This window comes from Haliotis rufescens, unplaced genomic scaffold (genome assembly GCF_023055435.1).
Source record: "Haliotis rufescens isolate VD_foot unplaced genomic scaffold, xgHalRufe1.0.p SCAF_111, whole genome shotgun sequence".
Taxonomy (NCBI): Eukaryota; Metazoa; Mollusca; class Gastropoda; order Lepetellida; family Haliotidae; genus Haliotis; species Haliotis rufescens.
Window position 1 is genome coordinate 721,676 of NW_025963793.1, and position 18,325 is coordinate 740,000.

Sequence of the window (18,325 nt, forward strand, 5' to 3'; positions counted from 1 at the left end):
GATTATTGCACTTATATAGTGACGTGCATGTACGTGTGTGTATGTATGGCTGCTTGTACTTGTCCGGACTGATGCCGATCTATAGTGCTAGCTCACTGAGATACCATGCCGCAGTTTAACATGAATACCCCACTCAGACGCAGTAGACTGACTCCGAGCCGACCAGTCCTTGTTTTAGCCCCTCAATGCCGAGCGCCAGTCAGGGTAACAACAAGTACCATCTTTTAACGGCTTTTGGTATGACGCGGCCGGGGATCGAAACCCGGACCTTCCGCTCTCCGGGCGGACGCTCTACCACTTGACCACGGAGGCGGTCGTTTACAGTTGACTTGACAAGCATGACGAACGAGTGTAACAGGTAGGGTGGGCGGGATACACGCTCACCTTCAGCAAACATCTGGTATCATCACTATTTGATGGGAATTCATAAAACACATCTCATGATAGAGTCGGAATCGTACAATTTATTATTTACACAACAGTAGCGACTTCATGGTATTAAAGGTACAATGGCGAATTCATGGCTTTACACGAATAGCTGCTTCATGGTATTACACGTACAATATCGACGTCATGGCTTTACACCTGAAATAGGAAATTCATCGCTTTACACGTGCAGTAGCGTTGTCATGGTTGTACACGTGCATTAGTTATTTCATAGCTTTACACGTGTAACAGCGACTTCGTGATATTTACACTTATTGTAGGGAATTCATAGTAGCAAACGTGCTATGGCAACTTCATGTAGAAAAGCGATTTAACGGTTTTAAACGTGAAATAGCTACTTCATAGCATTACACGAGCAAGGGCGACTTCATAACATTACACGTAGAATAGCGACTTCATGACTTTACACGTAGTTTAGCGATTTCATGGTTTTTCACATACAATAGCTACTTCATGGCTTGACACGAGCAAGACGCGACTTCATGACTTTACACACAGTTTAGCGATTTCATGGTTTTTCACATACAATAGCTACTTCATGGCTTGACACAAGCTTGAGCGACTTCATGACTTTACGTACACAAGCAATTTCATGGCTTTTCGCGTACCGTAGATAGTCTAAGGCCTTACACGTGTACTAGCGACTTCATGGCAAGGATACTTCCAACTTCCTGCCTTTACACGTGCACTAGCGACTTCATGGCAAGGATACTTCCAACTTCCTGCCTTCACACGTGCAGTAGCAAGCTGACGTACAGGCTTCAATGACGTCACACAGTCATCAACGAAACGTACATCATATGCAATACACTTTCAACAACACGTCAAAAACAATGACATCAGTAACACTATACAGTTAGCGACATGTTTAACACAGTGACAGAACGAGTCTTCGTTCGTCGGTTTTATGCTTAGTGAACTCCGTGCTTGACAAATTATAATAAGCAGTTTTACACGTGCAATAGCGACTTCATGGCTTTCTAACAAAGCGATATCAAGACTTAACACGTTCACAAGTGACTCCATTGTGTTCCACGCACAGTAGTGACGTCATGGATTTTCACGTGCACTAGCTACGTCATTGCTTTACATAAGCAAAAAAGATTTCATTGATTCACATGAGCAAAAGCGATCTCATGGCTCCACACGCACAGTAGCGACTTCATGGCGTTACTCTTGCAATAGCGACTTCATGGCGTTACTCTTGCAATAGCGACTTCAAGGCGTTACTCTTGCAATAGCTACTTCAAGGCGTTACTCTTGCAATAGCGACTTCAAGGCGTTACTCTTGCAATAGCGACTTCAAGGCGTTGTACGTACACCAGCATCTCCCAAGTCTTTACACGTGTTCAATGACGTTACAGTTATCAACATCATGTACATCTAGGGTTATAGTAACATGTAATACACTTTCATAAACGTGTCCAAACTAGCGACTTTAGTAACACTATACAGTTAGCGACCTGTTTAACTCAATGACAGAACGGTTTTCGTTCGTCCGTTAATGCTCAGTGAACTCCGTGCTTTATAGATTATAATCAGCAGTAGGCCACGTGTACAATATCATACTATTTATGACACGCATGCTCAATCTCTTGTTGGGGTGAACACGCGGTTTTGTTACCAGTACATGGCGTTCGCCTGTTGTCAACATACATGCATGTATGCTCTACTGGAGGAGCTTACTAGCAACACATGAGTTTCAGTCAGCCAATCAGGAATCAATACTGACTACTTCCGGTCTGAAAACCGGAAGCGGAGGGGCGTCACGGGTGTGTTCACAATGTTCATTTCATATTTCAGATCCGTCGTGTGGCAATAATCGATGTCAAAGTTCTGCAGAAACTGGAAGAAAAATGGAGAAAAAATACAAGCACATCATTACAAGCACATATTTAGAAGTATCTCTCATTTAGCTATCATGAAAGAGTGAGTTTGGCGGCACAATACAGCAATATGACTTAGGAGCCTCGCACAGTATCATTGAGAATCGACTCGACTATTACAAGAGAGCGAGCATGCTTCAACATACAGTCACCTATTCTCTGGTCCAAGACATTCTGAAGGAACATGCCCTCTTTCTAAAGGTATTTGTTGATATTGGTGAGGGGGTGAGGTGAAATGGGTTTTAGCGTCGCGTTCAGGGTTATTGAACTTATATAGCTACGTGCATGCATATATGTGTGTGTCAGTCTGTCTGTCTCTGTGTGTGTCTGTGTGTCTGCCTGTCTGTGAGAGAGAGGGAGAGGGAGGAGAGAGAAGAGAGAGAGTGTGTGAGACTATAACTGGTTTTATAGTGCTAGTGAGATACCATGCCCGCAGTGTAAGAGAGAGAGAGAGAGAGAGAGAGAGAGAGAGAGAGAGAGAGAGAGAGAGAGAGAGAGAGAATATAACTGGTCTTATAGTGCTAGTGAGATACCATGCCCGCAGTGTAAGAGAGAGAGAGAGAGAGACTATAACTGGTCTTATAGTACTAGTGAGATACCATGCCCGCAGTGTAAGAGAGAGAGAGAGAGAGAGAGAGAGAGAGAGAGAGAGAGAGAGAGAGAGAGAGACTATAACTGGTCTTATAGTGCTAGTGAGATACCATGCCCGCAGTGTAAGAGAGAGAGAGAGAGAGAGAGAGGGACTATAACTGGTCTTATAGTGCTAGTGAGATACCATGCCCGCAGTGTAAGAGAGAGAGAGAGAGAGAGAGAGAGAGAGAGAGAGGGACTATAACTGGTCTTATAGTGCTAGTGAGATACCATGCCCGCAGTGTAAGAGAGAGAGAGAGAGAGAGAGAGAGAGAGAGAGAGAGAGAGAGAGAGAGAGACTATAACTGGTCTTATAGTGCTAGTGAGATACCATGCCGCAGTTTAATATGGATACGCATACCCCCACCAGGCACAGTATACTGACTCCGAGGCGACCATTTCTTGTATTATCTCCCTTAATGCCGAGCGCAAGGCAGCGTAAAACAAGAACCATATTTTTAATGTATTTTTGTATAATGCGGCAGGGGATTGAGGCACCGACCTTCCCCTCACCGGGCAGACGCTCTACCCACTCGGCCACGGAGGCGGTCAGACATGGGACAACTACGTTGAACAACAGCGTTTATGCAATGAATAAGTGAGTGCGTATGGGTATATGCCGCTTTTAGCAATATTTCAGCAATTTCACGGCTGGGGGCAACAGAAATGGGTTTCACACATTGTTGGGAATCGAACCTTATGTTATATATACTAAGCTACCCAAACGCCAGTGGGCAACTTTGACCCTTGCCTTGAACATCATTCCTCCCCCTAACTTGATCTTGACGAATATGACATAGCCCTGACTGTCGACTAACCGCGATTCGCAGAAACACGATTCAGAAAGGGGGGTAACTCTGATTACCTTGACGATAGCAAGGGCCACTTCCTGTTCAGCAAATCTCTTTCCGACGCACCCTCTTGCTCCGAATCCAAACGGCATGAATATGAAGGGATGAACTGTCTGCTGATTCTCTGGCGATCTCAGCCACCGCTCGGGTCTGAACTGACTTGCCTCGTGAAACTGTTGGTCATCGTGACCTGTGACGTCATGGTGCAGGGCCATGACCGTCTGAAATGAAGGACAGGTTCATGGAATGATGAGGGACCGACTGATGTGCGGATGATGGACTGATACGTGCTCCTATGGCTGGACTGACACGTGCTCCTAATGGTGGAGTGATACGTTCTCCTATGGGTGGACTGACACGTGCTCCTATGGCTATACTGATACGTGCTCCTATGGGTGGACTGATACGTGTTCCTATGGCTGGACTGATACGTGCTCCTATGGTTGGACTGATACGTGCTCCTATGGGTGGACTGATACGTGCTCCTATGGGTGGACGTGGACTGATACGTGCTCCTATGGCTGGACTGATACGTGCTCCTATGGGTGGAGTGATAGGTTCTCCTATGGGTGGACTGACACGTGCTCCTATGGCTGGACTGATACGTTCTCCTATTGGTGCACGGTTACGTGAACTGATTGGGTGGGTGAGTGAGTAGGGGTTAACGCCGCTTTGAACAGTATTTCAGTTATATCACAAGGTGTCAGCTTCATGTGCAGGGAAAGCCCGAAGTGACGCAGGCCTCTGACGTTTACCACTTTTGGTGAAACCCACCAGCACACGTATTGTGCAGGTGAACTGACAAATAGCCTGATACATATATGTCATACCTGATACGTGTGACCTGTGAAGATCCGGGGTAGGATAGGTCTTCAGCAACCCATGCTTGCCGTAAAAGGCGACTATGCTTATAGTAAGAGGCGACAAATGGGGCCGTTTTGAACAAACAAACAAACAAACAGATGTGTGTATACCGTCAACTCCGCAGACTGAGACTCATCATGCTGCCAGACATTACCGTCAAAGTTTGAGACTCACCCCTTTTGGTATTCTAAAGCCAGACAGGACGAGGTCACGTGTTGAGGATCTGCCGTTGCCAGGGGCAACAGGAAGTATTCTGGAACAGTCAAGCATGGGTTCAGGAACATTACAATAAAAGCATGATTTAACACAAATGCTGCATAGTGATAATAAGCTGTTAAGAATCCAGTAAAGGATTCTAATAGCAAGCAAAGACAACACGAGGGAGGGCGCTATCAATGTATTGTCTGCTTCATTTGCATGACACTAGCCACGTGTCTTCAGCATCATAGCGCCATGGGGGGTCAACGTTGGTTGTGGTTCTTCTGATTCAAGACACACTGACCGTAGGCTCTAATACTAGTGTCGTCCCAGTTAGCTGGGAACACCATATCCGTGGTCGTTGGTTTTACCAAAGTTGACACTGCCAAGACCTCCATCACCTTGGGCTTTCCTCGTACATATAGCTGTGATGTAACTGAAACACTGTTCAACCCAACAAACTAACACACCTTAGCGACTCCTTGAAGACAGCCTTCAGATAGGTCATCCTGGAGATGTCCTCGTCTGTCGGGGGACGCCCATCTGTAAGAATGGCGTCGATCTCCTCTCTCAGACGCCCCATCGAATCCGGGTTCTTGCACAAGTTGTACAAGATGAAGCCCAGCATATGGCTTGTCTGCAACATGATTCTCACATATTCAGGCACAAAATTGACGTTAAACTATATTTACATGTTCAAGGTCACTTTCAATTCATTACTAATGTTTTAATTTCATTTGTTTTCTTTGTTTGTTGTTTAACGCCGCACTCAGCAATATTCCAGCTGTATATGACGGCGGATTGTAAATAATCGAGTATGGACCGGGCAATCCAGTGATTGACATCATGAGCATCAATCCACGCAGTTTGGAATTGGATTTGTATTTATAACTTATAACAATGTATTATTTAGTACCTAATAAAAAATCCATTTCAGCAGAAATTGTCTTTGCATATCATAAAGGTTGCGCAACACAATACAAGCTTTGAAAAGAAGGATTTCATCAACAATGATTCTTGGCAGAGCGTGTCACTGTGCACACATACGCATTACGTCATAATTGCCGGTTCGACATGAGCCGATATATATGTGCGATGTTACAAATCGTTTTCAGTCGCAAACAAATGTATTAAATTGGTCCTGAACACTTTTTCGCCAGAATATGCAGAACCAAATATGATCCATGGGCTAAATGAATTCCAGAACATATTGAAAAAAACCATTAGTACTCATTTCATCTGTCTTTAATTGTGCGTTGTTCTAAACTGTTTTTGTACATTCAGAGCCAACCGTGAAGATCCGGGGTAGAATAGGTCTTCAACAACCCCTACTTGCCGTAAAAGGCGACTTTGCTTATCGTAAAGGGCGATAAATGGGATCGGGTGGTCAGGCTCGCTGACTTGGTTGATGAATGTCATCGATCCCAATTGCCTGGATCGATGCTCATGATGTCAATCACTGGATTGTCTTGTCAAGACTCGATTATGTACAGACCGCCGTCGTATAGCTGTAATATTGCTGAGTGCGGCGTTAAACAACAAACAAACAAACATACATTCAGAGCCACGTCAGGCATCGAAACAATGTGTGTTTTGCATCAGTAGGATTATCAGTCACAGCTTTGTTTAATCTAATCATCACACATGTGTTGGCTAATCATCTGAGCCTAAATGGAATTTGCGTATAAGACAGATGACTATTGGGCGTTCTTTCAAGAAGAGAATATTGATTTTTCACACTCTTGAGACATAAATTCAGATTAGCACACGGAGAATACCATGAAATTCTAAGTCAGTTCGAAATGTGTCTTTGCAGAAATCAATGGCTGAGGGCGGATACGATCAATGGCTACTCACCGTATCGACTCCGCCGAAGAAAAACTCGGTCACTACCGTCATTACTTCCGCCTCGGTGAGGTCAGTCTTGGTCATCATGTAAGGAATGAGGTCACCATGTTCTCCGTCAATCTCCTGACCACTAGCCGAAGCTACCAGCACTCTCTTAAGGGAGTCTTGGGCATGTCGACTGGATACGCTAGAATACGGAGTAAAGAAGAAATTCATTGCTTGTGATCAAGCCTCACGTTGTTGGGATAAAAATAATTTCAAAATGACCTTTCCAAACATCACGCTGGTCATGCTTTGTTTGTTTGTTGTTTGATGCCGTACTCAGAAAATTTCAAGGTAAAGTACTGTCGGAAATGCTGGAAAAATGCGTTTCTGGCTTAATTGAAAAAATACGAATTATAGGAGTATGAAAATAACACATATCAAATTACACAAATACGACGTGCGTTCAATAAGTTTTGCAACTTCAATGTAAGACCAAGTCGCAGAATATCTTTTTGCACTTTTATTTTTCAATATAATCCCCATTCACTTCAATACACTTATTCAATGTACAGTTAAATCACCCATCCTACAACCCAGACTTAGCCCCCAGTGACTATTTCCTGTTCCGGTAAATGAAATCTGCCCTACGTGAAAGACGCGTCCAGGATGACGAGGACATAACGGCTGCCACAGAGGCGTGGTTAGAGGGCCAATCTGCGGATTTCTATAAAAGTGGTATTAAAAGCTTGAAGGACAAATGGAATAAGTGTATTGAGGTGAATGGAGATTATATTGAACAAAAAAAGTGCAAAAGATATTCTGCGACTTATTCTTTTATTGAAGTTGCAAAACTCATTGAACGCCCCTCGTATATATATTCTAGAACATATTTTTAACCGACACCGTGATTAGCCTTAAAATGTGCTTTTACAGGTACAATGATAATAAACGTGTTGTGTGTTGTCATGCATGTATGAAACGGCCAATGCCATAGGTAATTTACCTAAATACTGGGTAGTCTCAAAGTATTGCTGTTATTTTACTTCATAGAGATATGTGTTGACGGGGTAGCAATTAAGAGATTACAGCACTACATCTTTGTTTGTTTGTTGTTTTACGCCGCACTCAGCAATATTACAGCGATATGACGGCGGTCTGTAAGTAATCAAGTCTGGACCAGACAATCCAGTGATTGACATCATGAGCATCGATCCACGCAATTGGGATCGATGACATGCATCACCCAAGTCAGCGAGCCTGACCACCCGATCCCGTTAGTCGCCTCTTACGACAAGCATAGTCGACTTTTACGGCAAGCATGGGTTGCTGAAGACCTGTTCTACTCCAGATCCTCAGGGCCTACAGCACTATATTAGTTTGGAAAATGAGGGAATAGTGAAAAGCTATGAAACGGGATGAGTATTGGAAGGTTGGGGTTTTATAATTAAGAAATATTTGTTGTTCGATAGATGATTTCTTTAGCCACGTATATGGTATGACATTTGCTACAACAAGGTTGTTTGTTTGTTGTTTAACGCTGCACTCGGCAGTATTTCAGCTACATGACTGCGGTCTGTAAATGTAGACGCAATCCACGCAATTGGAATCGATGACATGCATCAACCAAGTCAGCGAGGCTGACCACCCGATCCCGTTAGTCGCCTCTTACCGTACTGGATATTTATCACTGGATTGTCTGGTCCCGACTTGATTATTTACAGACCGCCGTCATATAGCTGGAATAATGCTGAGTGCGGCGTTAATCAACAAACCAACCAACCCTTACTGTGGTAGTCATGAATGTAGCGGAGATATTGTTACCTCACAGACAGGATGGAATATGTTTCCCTGAAATCTGCTTGGTCATCGCCACGTGCAGTGTATCGAAATCCCACCTCGTGGAGAGCGATAATTAATGTAGTCTGGAAAACATACAATGTATGTGCCTTTAATTTCCTCCCGAATTCAACTTCAAGTCGGGGTTACCTTCTGGTCATTAAGCTTGTACACTGTACGCCAAATCACCCCTGTATCAAAGCTGTCTGATATCCTTTTAAGTCCCGGTTTTGTTTTTGAGACGACCCCTACGTTCTTTGTTTTATTTATCATACCGTGAGACTTCCTGATATGGAAGCTCCAGAGCTTGGGCGGCTCGGTATAACACCCTGTCTAAACTAATAGATAGTTTCCCTATCTCTATCAAGTGTATCACCTTGTGTTCATTTCTATCTACAGACTCCCGTAGCATGGCATGTTATGTAACATGCATCACGGGAGCAGTGTTGACAAACAAATGCATCGTCATTTCCTTATTTCATAAGATGTACATCTAGAACTTTCTCCAAATGACTTCTTTTGTGGATTAGATGTTTTATGAAGACTAAATTATTAGTATTATTATAACGGAGTCACATGGGCATATTTCAAGAGTTTGTTTGACATCCCTCGTTGGACTTTGAATAAATCTAAGCTTGCTGATTTCGTTGGAATTTTTCTCCTACAAAATTGTCGATAGGGCTGAAATGACTCTACCACAGTCAGGTAGTTACTCTATTTCAATAGCGACAGTCTTTGAACAACGTGCACAATAAATTTCCTTTAGCATTTCAGACAGTATTTTATATGAAGGCGGTTTGGTTTGGTTCGGTTTGTTGTTTAACGCCGCACTCGGAACTATTCCAGCTATATGACGGCGGTCTGTAAATAATCGAGTCTGGACCAGACAATCCAGTGATTGACATCATGAGCATGGATCTACGCAGTTGGGATACTGTGACATGCATCAACCAAATCAGCGAGCCTGATCGTCCAATCCCCTCAGCTGCCTCTAACGACAAGCATGGGTTGCTGACGAACAGTTCTAACGGATCTTCACGGTCACTGGACACTGGACACTGGTCACTGGTCAATGGCTATGTACAACAACGGTGTAACAATGTTAGGGCGACCCATTAAGTATCGTCCGGCATTGTCTTTGGTTGTGATGTCAGTTCTAGAAATGCCGCGATTGCTGGGACGTTAACAAATGAGATATCTTTCCTTGCATAATTTACAGCGTCGTGACTGCTCGTGACATTTGCCTGCTGGGAAAAGAGTTGGTGAGAATGTTGTGAAGACAGTGAGACTGTTGGGATTAACGCCGCTTTGAACAGTGTCCCAATTATATAAGCTTAATCTGGCAACTTCATGTGGGAGGAAAATCAAAGTGATGCAGGTCTCAGACGTTTACCACTTCGGTGAAACCCACGAGCACGGGTATGGTGCTGACATACCTAGAAACAATCGGGGCGAACCGGGATTCGAACCCACAATCATAGGTTTCTGGCGCACCCAAGGGACGCAACTCTGGACAGCGAATTGTGGCGCCTTAGACGACTGGGCTACCCGTGCCCTTATTTTCAAAATAAGCTTTTGAGAAAGCACTTGTACCATTTTATGTTGAATGATTTATAAAAAAAATATGAAAATGCGGATACGGGAAAACACTGAATATTGTATAGTTATATTGCACACTCGATACATATAGATGACTGTAACTGAATAATAGCAGGTCTTTGAAAGGCATTTGGAAGTGATACGAGAACCTCTTTATCATGAGGGACACAACGTTTCGGAGTATATGGTTACTCCTTCATCTGATGAATTCTCTTCCTTATGATTAATAGCAGCTGGTTAAATTCGTCAAATGGATAGCCAAATCCGAAGTTAAAGGTAAAACGACAATTACCTTCTAATGAGATTCTGGGCCTTCACAAGACGCTTGAACATCGGCGTGTCGAAGTACATGAAGAGAAAGAAACTCTGCATTTCGGTGTGGGTGGCGTGCATGACGTCACTGACGGCGTTGATAAACTGTCTGGATTCACTGTTAGGTCCCGCAGTTTGGTCCAGTGCCCCGATACGTTTGTTGAAGCACACCACCCCAATAGCTGAAACAACCGGCAAACAACCCGCATAAGTGAAATAGTCAAACAACCCCAATATCTGAAACAGGCAAACAACCCGCATAAGTGAAATAGTCAAACAACCCCAATAGCTGAAACAACAGGAAAACAACCCGCATAGGTGAAGTAGTCAAACAACCCCAATATCTGAAACAGGCAAACAACCCGCATAAGTGAAATAGTCAAACAACCCCAATATCTGAAACAACCGGCAAACAACCCGCATAAGTGAAATAGTCAAACAACCCCAATATCTGAAACAACCGGCAAACAACCCGCATAAGTGAAATAGTCAAACAACCCCAATATCTGAAACAGGCAAACAACCCGCATAAGTGAAATAGTCAAACAACCCCAATAGCTGAAACAACCGGCAAACAACCCGCATAAGTGAAATAGTCAAACAACCCGCATATCTGAAACAGGCAAACAACCCGCATAAGTGAAACAGGCAAACAACCCGCATAAGTGAAATAGTCAAACAACCCCAATAGCTGAAACAACCGGCAAACAACCCGCATAAGTGAAATAGTCAAACAACCCGCATATCTGAAACAGGCAAACAACCCGCATAAGTGAAATAGTCAAACAACCCCAATATCTGAAACAACCCGCATAAGTGAAATAGTCAAACAACCCCAATAGCTGAAACAACCGGCAAACAACCCGCATAAGTGAAATAGTCAAACAACCCGCATATCTGAAACAGGCAAACAACCCGCATAAGTGAAATAGTGTTCGTTCCATCCTCTTTGTGCATAATGTTTTGTGTAACAGTTGTGATGCTCTGATGTAAACATATTTTTTCAAAAGCAGGTCAGCAAAATGGTATTCGCTTACAAGCAATATAGATCATCTGAAATATAGTTTAATGGATCACTAAGTCAAGTTTCGTGTTTGTTTCATTAGATTACTGATATCGAGTAAGGTTTAAGTCACAGAACTTTAGCAAAACATTTTTGTTTGTTATTATACGCCGTACTCAGCAATATTCCAGCTATACGACGGCGACCTGTAAATAATAACGTCAAGAACAAACAATTTAGTGATTGATATCATGAGCACCCATCCACGCAGTTGAGAAACGATGACATGCATCAACCAAGTCGGTGAGCCTGACCTCCCGATCACGTAAGTCGCCTTTTTGGTTCAGCATGAGTTTTGCTGAAGACCAATTCTTACCCGGATCTTCACGGATGTAGCGAATCATAAAACGTAGTGTTCAAAGTCCGCATCATGCAATTGTTCCAATAAGTCGAAACCTTTTACATGAAACAACCATTGCGTCACTCTTTATTTTTTCAGTGACCTACATTCAGCGGCAAATTTGTAGAGGTGCTGAAGCAAGTCCTCAATGATGTCGTCTTTGTTCCTGTGTTGGCGCAGACTGTCGATGAAGTCATCGGCGACCTTGGCCTGGTCATTAAAATAGGCCGACACTGCTTTGGGCTTTAGCATCTTCTGCTGCACCTGTCTCCGCAGCCGGTGCCACGATTCACCTTGACTGAAGACAGAAGGTGAGAAAGTCAGGTGTTGTATTACAGGGAACTAAAGGTGAGTTGAGGTGAAATGGGGTTTAACGTCGCGTCCAAGATTATTGCACTTATATAGCGACGTGCATGTACGTGTGTTTGTTTGTGTGGCTGCTTGTACTAGTCCGGACTGATGCCGATTTATAGTGCTAGCTCACTGAGATACCATGCCGCAGTTTAACATGAATACCCCACTCTGAAACAGTATACTGACTCCGAGCCGACCAGTCCTTGTTTAGCCCCTTAATGCCGAGCGCCAGACAGTGTAACAACAAGTACCATCTTTTAACGCCTTATGGTATGACGCGGCCGGGGATCGAACCCCGGACCTTCCGCTCTCCGGGCGGACGCTCTACCACTTGACCACGGAGGCGGTCCGGGAACTAAAGGTACACTATATGCACGACGTTGTCCCTTTATAGTTATTACAACCTGTCATATATAGTCCTTGAGATAACGACCATGAACCTTCAATGGTTAGATAACAGCTTCCGGCAAAACGACTTTCACATGATCAGTGAGTACGGTTTTAACACCGCTTTGAACGGTATGTCACTTCTGTCACGTGTGTTGGCTTCAAATTTGTGGTGATCAGGCTGATTGTGTTCAGACTTGTGTTCTTCGGGGTGATTGTGTTACGATTTGTGTTGTTCAGGCTGATTGTGGTACGATTTGTGATGCTCGGGCTGATTGTGGTACGATTTGTGATGCTCGGGCTGATTGTGTTACGATTTGAGATGCTCGGGCTGATTGCGTTAAGATGTGTGGTGTTCAGGTTGATTGAGTTAAGATTTGTGATGTTTGGGCTGATTGTGTTGAGATTGCTGCTTTTCAGATTGATTGTGTTAAGATGTGTGGTGTTCAGGCTGATTGTGTTACGATTAGTGTTGTTCGGGCTGATTGCGTTAAGATGTGTGGTGTTCAGGCTGATTGAGTTAAGATTGGTGATGTTCAGGCTGATTGTGTTAGGATTGGTGATGTTCAGGCTGATTGTTTTAAGATTGGTGATGTTCAGGCTGATTGTGTTAGGATTGGTGATGTTCGGGCTGATTGTGTTAGGATTAGTGACGTTCGGGCTGATTGTGTTAGGATTGGTGATGTACGGGCTGATTGTGTTAGGATTGGTGATGTTCGGGCGCATTGTGTTAAGATTGGTGATGTTCGGGCTGATTGTGTTAGGACTTGTGTTGTTCAGGCTGATTGCGTTAATATCTGTTGTGTTAAGAGAGGTGCTATTAATGGTGATTGTGTTAATACTGGTGATGCTAATCATCTCTTTGTTCTCTTGGCGCTGATTGTGTTGAGATTGTGATGAGATTGGTGCTTTTCAGGTTGATTGTGTTAACATTGGTGTTGCCCGGGCTAATTGTGTTAAGATTTGTGTTGCCCGGGCTAATTGTGTTAAGATTGCTGATGTTCGGGCTGATTGCGTTAAGAAATGTGGTGTTCAGGCTGATTGTGTTCAGATTGGTGCTATTTACCCTTTACTACGACTGGTGATGTCCCTACTGATTATGTTCACTATTGATTGTGTCCATTATAGTGTACTTTGAATTGATGGCGCAGGTAAATCAAAACCCTTACTCAAGGAGCATCTGAGAATCAACTCCTCGATCACAGGAATTAGAAACGCACACGAGACGTAACTCTGCAAAACTAAGTTCAGGGCCTTAGACGAATGGACCAACTGTGCCCCTTACTGGAATAAGGACTTATGGAGTGAGTGAGTGAGTGAGTGAGTGAGTGAGTGAGTTGGGTTTAACGCCGCTTTTAACATTATTCCGGTTATATCGCGGCGTGTCAGCTTAATGTGGGAGGAAAGCCCGAAGTGATGCAGGTCTCAGACGCTTACCACTTTGGTGAAACCCACGAGCACGGCTATGGTGCTGACAAACCTAGAAACATAATCGGGGCCAACCGGGATTCGAACCCACAATCATAGGTTTCTGGCGTGCCCAAGGGACGCAACTCTGCACAGCGAATCGCGGCGCCTTAGACGACTGGGCCACCCGTGCCCCCAGGACTTATGGACAAATTGCATCATGTTTGAGAACACATTGAGGTACCTGTATTCAATTACGGATAAGACCGCCTCCGTGGTCTAGTGGTAGAGCGTCCGCCCGGAGACGTTAAAAGATTATACTTGTTGTTACCCTGTCTGGCGCTCGGAATTAAGGGGCTAAAACAAGGACTGGTCGGCTCGGAGTCAGTATACTGTGTCAGAGTGGGATACGCACGTTAAACTGCGGCATGGTATCTCAGTGAGCTAGCACTATAAATCGGCATCAGTCCGGACTAGTACAAGCAGCCACACACACAGGTGCAAGCACGTCTCTATGTAAGTGCAATAATCTTGGACGCGACGTTGAACCCCATGTCACGCCACCTCACCAATAACGTATAGCTCCGTCACGATCCTCCACTAGCGTAGGCGTACACGCGTCACGTTCAGGCTGACGCAAGTGCTTACACCAGTAATTGGGATATAAACATCTATTGGTTTTGTCTTTACGTAAGTGAAGAACAGTGGCTATTTTTACATTGCGGCTGGGGAATTCTTCACGAGATATAAACATTGCAGTGCCTTTGAGTACGGTTGATGATGGCGCACTACCGTTTCGTGACGCCACCTGGTGGAAACAATCAGTGATGAAAGGGTTATGTAACTTTGCATAACAGATACTCATAGTCTTAAAGCAGGGCTTTACCTTGGCCAGCAACGCCTGGTTCATACTCGGTAACGAAAAGCGGCAGCGACAAGTCGAAATGCGTTGAGGAGTTACCGCCAAACTCCCATCGCAAACGCGCGACCTGATTTATTCCCGCGTTGACTGCGTTAAAGAAAGCGCCAAGTACAGACACAGTACCAGCTGCCAGACATATCGACGGCGTAGAGTACAAAGTTGAGACAATTTATGGATAAAAAATAAGGTGAACATAAATTCGTCCAATGCTATCTCGACGCGAAGGGGGGCACGGGTGGCCCAGTCGTCTAAAGCGCCGCGATTTACTGTGCAGAGTTGCGTCCCTTGGACACGCCAGAAACCTGTGATTGGGGGTTCGAATCCCGGTTGGCCCCGATTATGTTTCTAGGTTTGTCAGTACCATACCCGTGCTCGTGGGTTTCACCGAAGTGGTAAACGTCTGAGTCCTGAATCACTTCGGGCTTTCCTCTCACATTAAGCTGACATGCCGCGAATAACTGGAATACTGTTACAAACGGCGTTAAACCCAACTAACACACTCACTCACTCGACGCGAAGCTTTCGGACACAACAGGAATCTGGTTCAGGAAATGAGATTTGACACTGAATACCATCTCCGTTACTTTCGAATGACGGCCACAATGTTGGAAGATCATCTGTCACAAACATGACCAATGCGTTTCTCTCAGTCATTGTTAGGCAATCTTTTTGTTGCCATTTTTCTTTGTTAACAAACAAACAGACGTTTCGCTGGTCAACACTCGTCAGCGTATTTATAGGCAAATGTCTCCGGAAACGTATTGGAAGCCCACTGTTCAGAAATTTCACAAAGAAATGAAAACCAGATGAAAGTTAATTAATCAGATTGTACAATGGTTGATATTTGAGAACAACTGACGTCAATACTTCACAGACTTCTACACACAACATTCCTCCGTCACCGTGGTTACATAATACGGTTAGGTTACTATTTGTGGGGGAGGTCGGGTAGCCTAGTGGTTAAAGCGTTCGCTCGTCACGCAGAAGACCCGAGTTCGATTCCCGACATGGGTACAATGTGTGAAGCCCATTTCTGGTGTCCCCCGCCGTGATATTGCTGGAATATTGCTAAAAGCGGCGTAAAACCATACTCACTCACTCACTACTATTTGTGTACCACTCAAAATGAGTTAAAGAAAACTCGCTTCCTCCAGATTGCTATAGTTTGTTTTGTTTGTTGTTTAACGCCGCACTCAGCAGCAAACCAGCTATACGACGGCGGTTCTTTAAATAATCAAGTCAAGACAATCTAGTGATTGATATCATGGGCATCGACCCAGACAATTGGGATACGATGACATGCATCAATCATGCGAGACTGACCCTCCGATCCCGTTAATCGCCTCTTACGACAAACACCGTCGTTATTTTCGGCTAGCATGGGTTGCTGAAGACCTATTCTACATTGGATCTTCACGGGTCATATGTATTCCCGGGTGATGGAGTAATGGGATGCATGGAACACCGAGGAGTACTGACAATGGAGAACACGGGAGCACAACTTGTACTAAAACAGTCAAACACCGTTGTGTCGAAGTTGAAGGAACCTTCGAGTTATCCAATGTTCGACACAACCGAAATCATAACTAAAGAAGGTATAAGCAGGGACTTTGCTTTAACTTCAAGACAACCGTAGTTCGACACATCAAAGTTCGACACAAGGGTGTTCGACTGTGGTAATATACGTCTCATTTACCTGTCAATGATGCCATGGATGCCGTCGTTGTACTTTTTGTTGTACCTCTGGAGCATAAAGAAGGAGTTTCTGACTGGGTATTTGCCATCATTCCTGTACACCGTCTCATAGTCTTCCGGCTTGTAGAGATGTAACAAGTGGAAGCCAGGAACGACTTCTTCGCGTATGATCTCGCCAAACATTGACCGTAGCTTGCAGACCTTCTCGTAGAAGGTCATGCCATGAAGAGGACCTGAGAAAGAACATACGAGCTTTAGACTTAGAGTGAGTAAGTTTAGTTCATCACCCCTTTGATATTTTAGTCATATCACGAACAGATGTGAGAGGATAGCCGAATAAGTGAATTGGGTTTAACACCGCTTTTAACAGTATTCCAGTTATATCGCGGCGTGTCAGCTTAATATGGGAGGAAAGCCCGAAGTGATGCAGGTCTCAGACGTTTACCACTTCGGTGAAACCCACGAGCACGGGTATGGTGCTGACAAACCTAGAAACATAATCGGGTCGAACCGGGTTTCGAACCCACAATCATAGGTTTCAGGCGTGCCCAAGGGACGCAACTCTGCACAGCGAATCGCGGCGCCTTAGACGACTTGGCCACCCATGCCGTCAATATATATTCATGTTCGTATATACAAAAAAACAACAATTCTAATAATCTACAATTATCGTCATGGTAACCTTGGCAATGATGACACCAGGGGTCAACACGGATGAGCGGAGCACGCAAGGTCTTGCTGTCAACATCCGTCGAGAGTGAAGCTCAAGACCAACCTTTTAAATATTTTTAGATTTGGACAACATTTTCTCGTTGTGGCTACTAATTGATTGAAATAAGCAGGTACATCCTCGAATCATGGGTGATATAACGTGGTCCCACCCACTAGCAAGTGGTTAGTGATTGAGTGAGTGAGTATGGTTTTACGCCGCTTTTAGCAATATTCCAGCAATATCACGGCGGGGGACACCAGAAATGGGCTTCACACATTGTACCCATGTCGGGAATCGAACCCGGGTGTTCGGCGTGACGAGCGAACGCTTTAACCACTAGGCTACCCGACCGCCCCTCAATTGGTTAGAAATGAAAATGGCACATAGCTATAGTGCGTCTGTGTCTTGTTTGTTTGTTGTATAACGCCGCACTCCGCAGTATTCTATTTAGTTATATTTTATCTATATTCTATCTAGTTATTTGAAGGCGGCCTGTAAATAATCGAATTTAAAAGACAATCCGGTGACTGATATTGTGAGCAATGATACACGCCTTCGGGGTACAAAGTCACCGAGTGTGACCACCCGATCCATTTGGTCGCCTCTGACGACCTGCATCGGTTGCTGGAGACCACTATGTGGAGTAACCAGGGATGCAACAGTTGATAGAGACGTGATCTACATTGTCATCCTACGAAGGAAACCATTTCTATGTAGTTATGGTTTTGGTTTGGTTCGGTTTGGTGTTTAACGCCGCACTCGGAAATATTCCAGCTATATGACGGAGGTCTGTAAATAATCGAGTCTGGACCAGACAATCCAGTGATTGACATCATGAGCGTCGATCCACGCTTTTGGGATACGACGATATGCATCAACCAAGTTAGCGAGCCTGACCACCTGATCCCGTTAGTCACCTCTTACGACTAGCATAGTCGCCTTTTACAGCAAGCATGGGTTGATGAAGACCTATTCTACCCCGGATCTTC

General features: G+C 44.4%; 1 protein-coding gene across 5 annotated transcripts in view; it reads right to left on the minus strand.

Moving 5' to 3' along the window:
• Window positions 1–444: 444 nt before the first annotated feature.
• The window catches only part of LOC124125877 (probable cytochrome P450 12a5, mitochondrial), a 33,974-nt gene continuing 16,093 nt past the window's right edge, over window positions 445–18,325 (minus strand). For all 5 annotated transcript variants that reach the window (XM_046489255.2, XM_046489256.2, XM_046489257.2 and 2 more), the window contains exons 3-10: window positions 16,626–16,857; window positions 11,967–12,157; window positions 10,437–10,638; window positions 6,734–6,911; window positions 5,347–5,513; window positions 4,853–4,931; window positions 3,829–4,035; window positions 445–2,292 (exon numbers count right to left, since the gene is read on the minus strand). In XM_046489255.2, coding sequence (XP_046345211.1) covers window positions 2,179–2,292; window positions 3,829–4,035; window positions 4,853–4,931; window positions 5,347–5,513; window positions 6,734–6,911; window positions 10,437–10,638; window positions 11,967–12,157; window positions 16,626–16,857 — 1,370 coding nt within the window. In that variant the 3' untranslated portion in view covers window positions 445–2,178. The remainder of the gene's footprint in view (window positions 2,293–3,828; window positions 4,036–4,852; window positions 4,932–5,346; window positions 5,514–6,733; window positions 6,912–10,436; window positions 10,639–11,966; window positions 12,158–16,625; window positions 16,858–18,325) is intronic.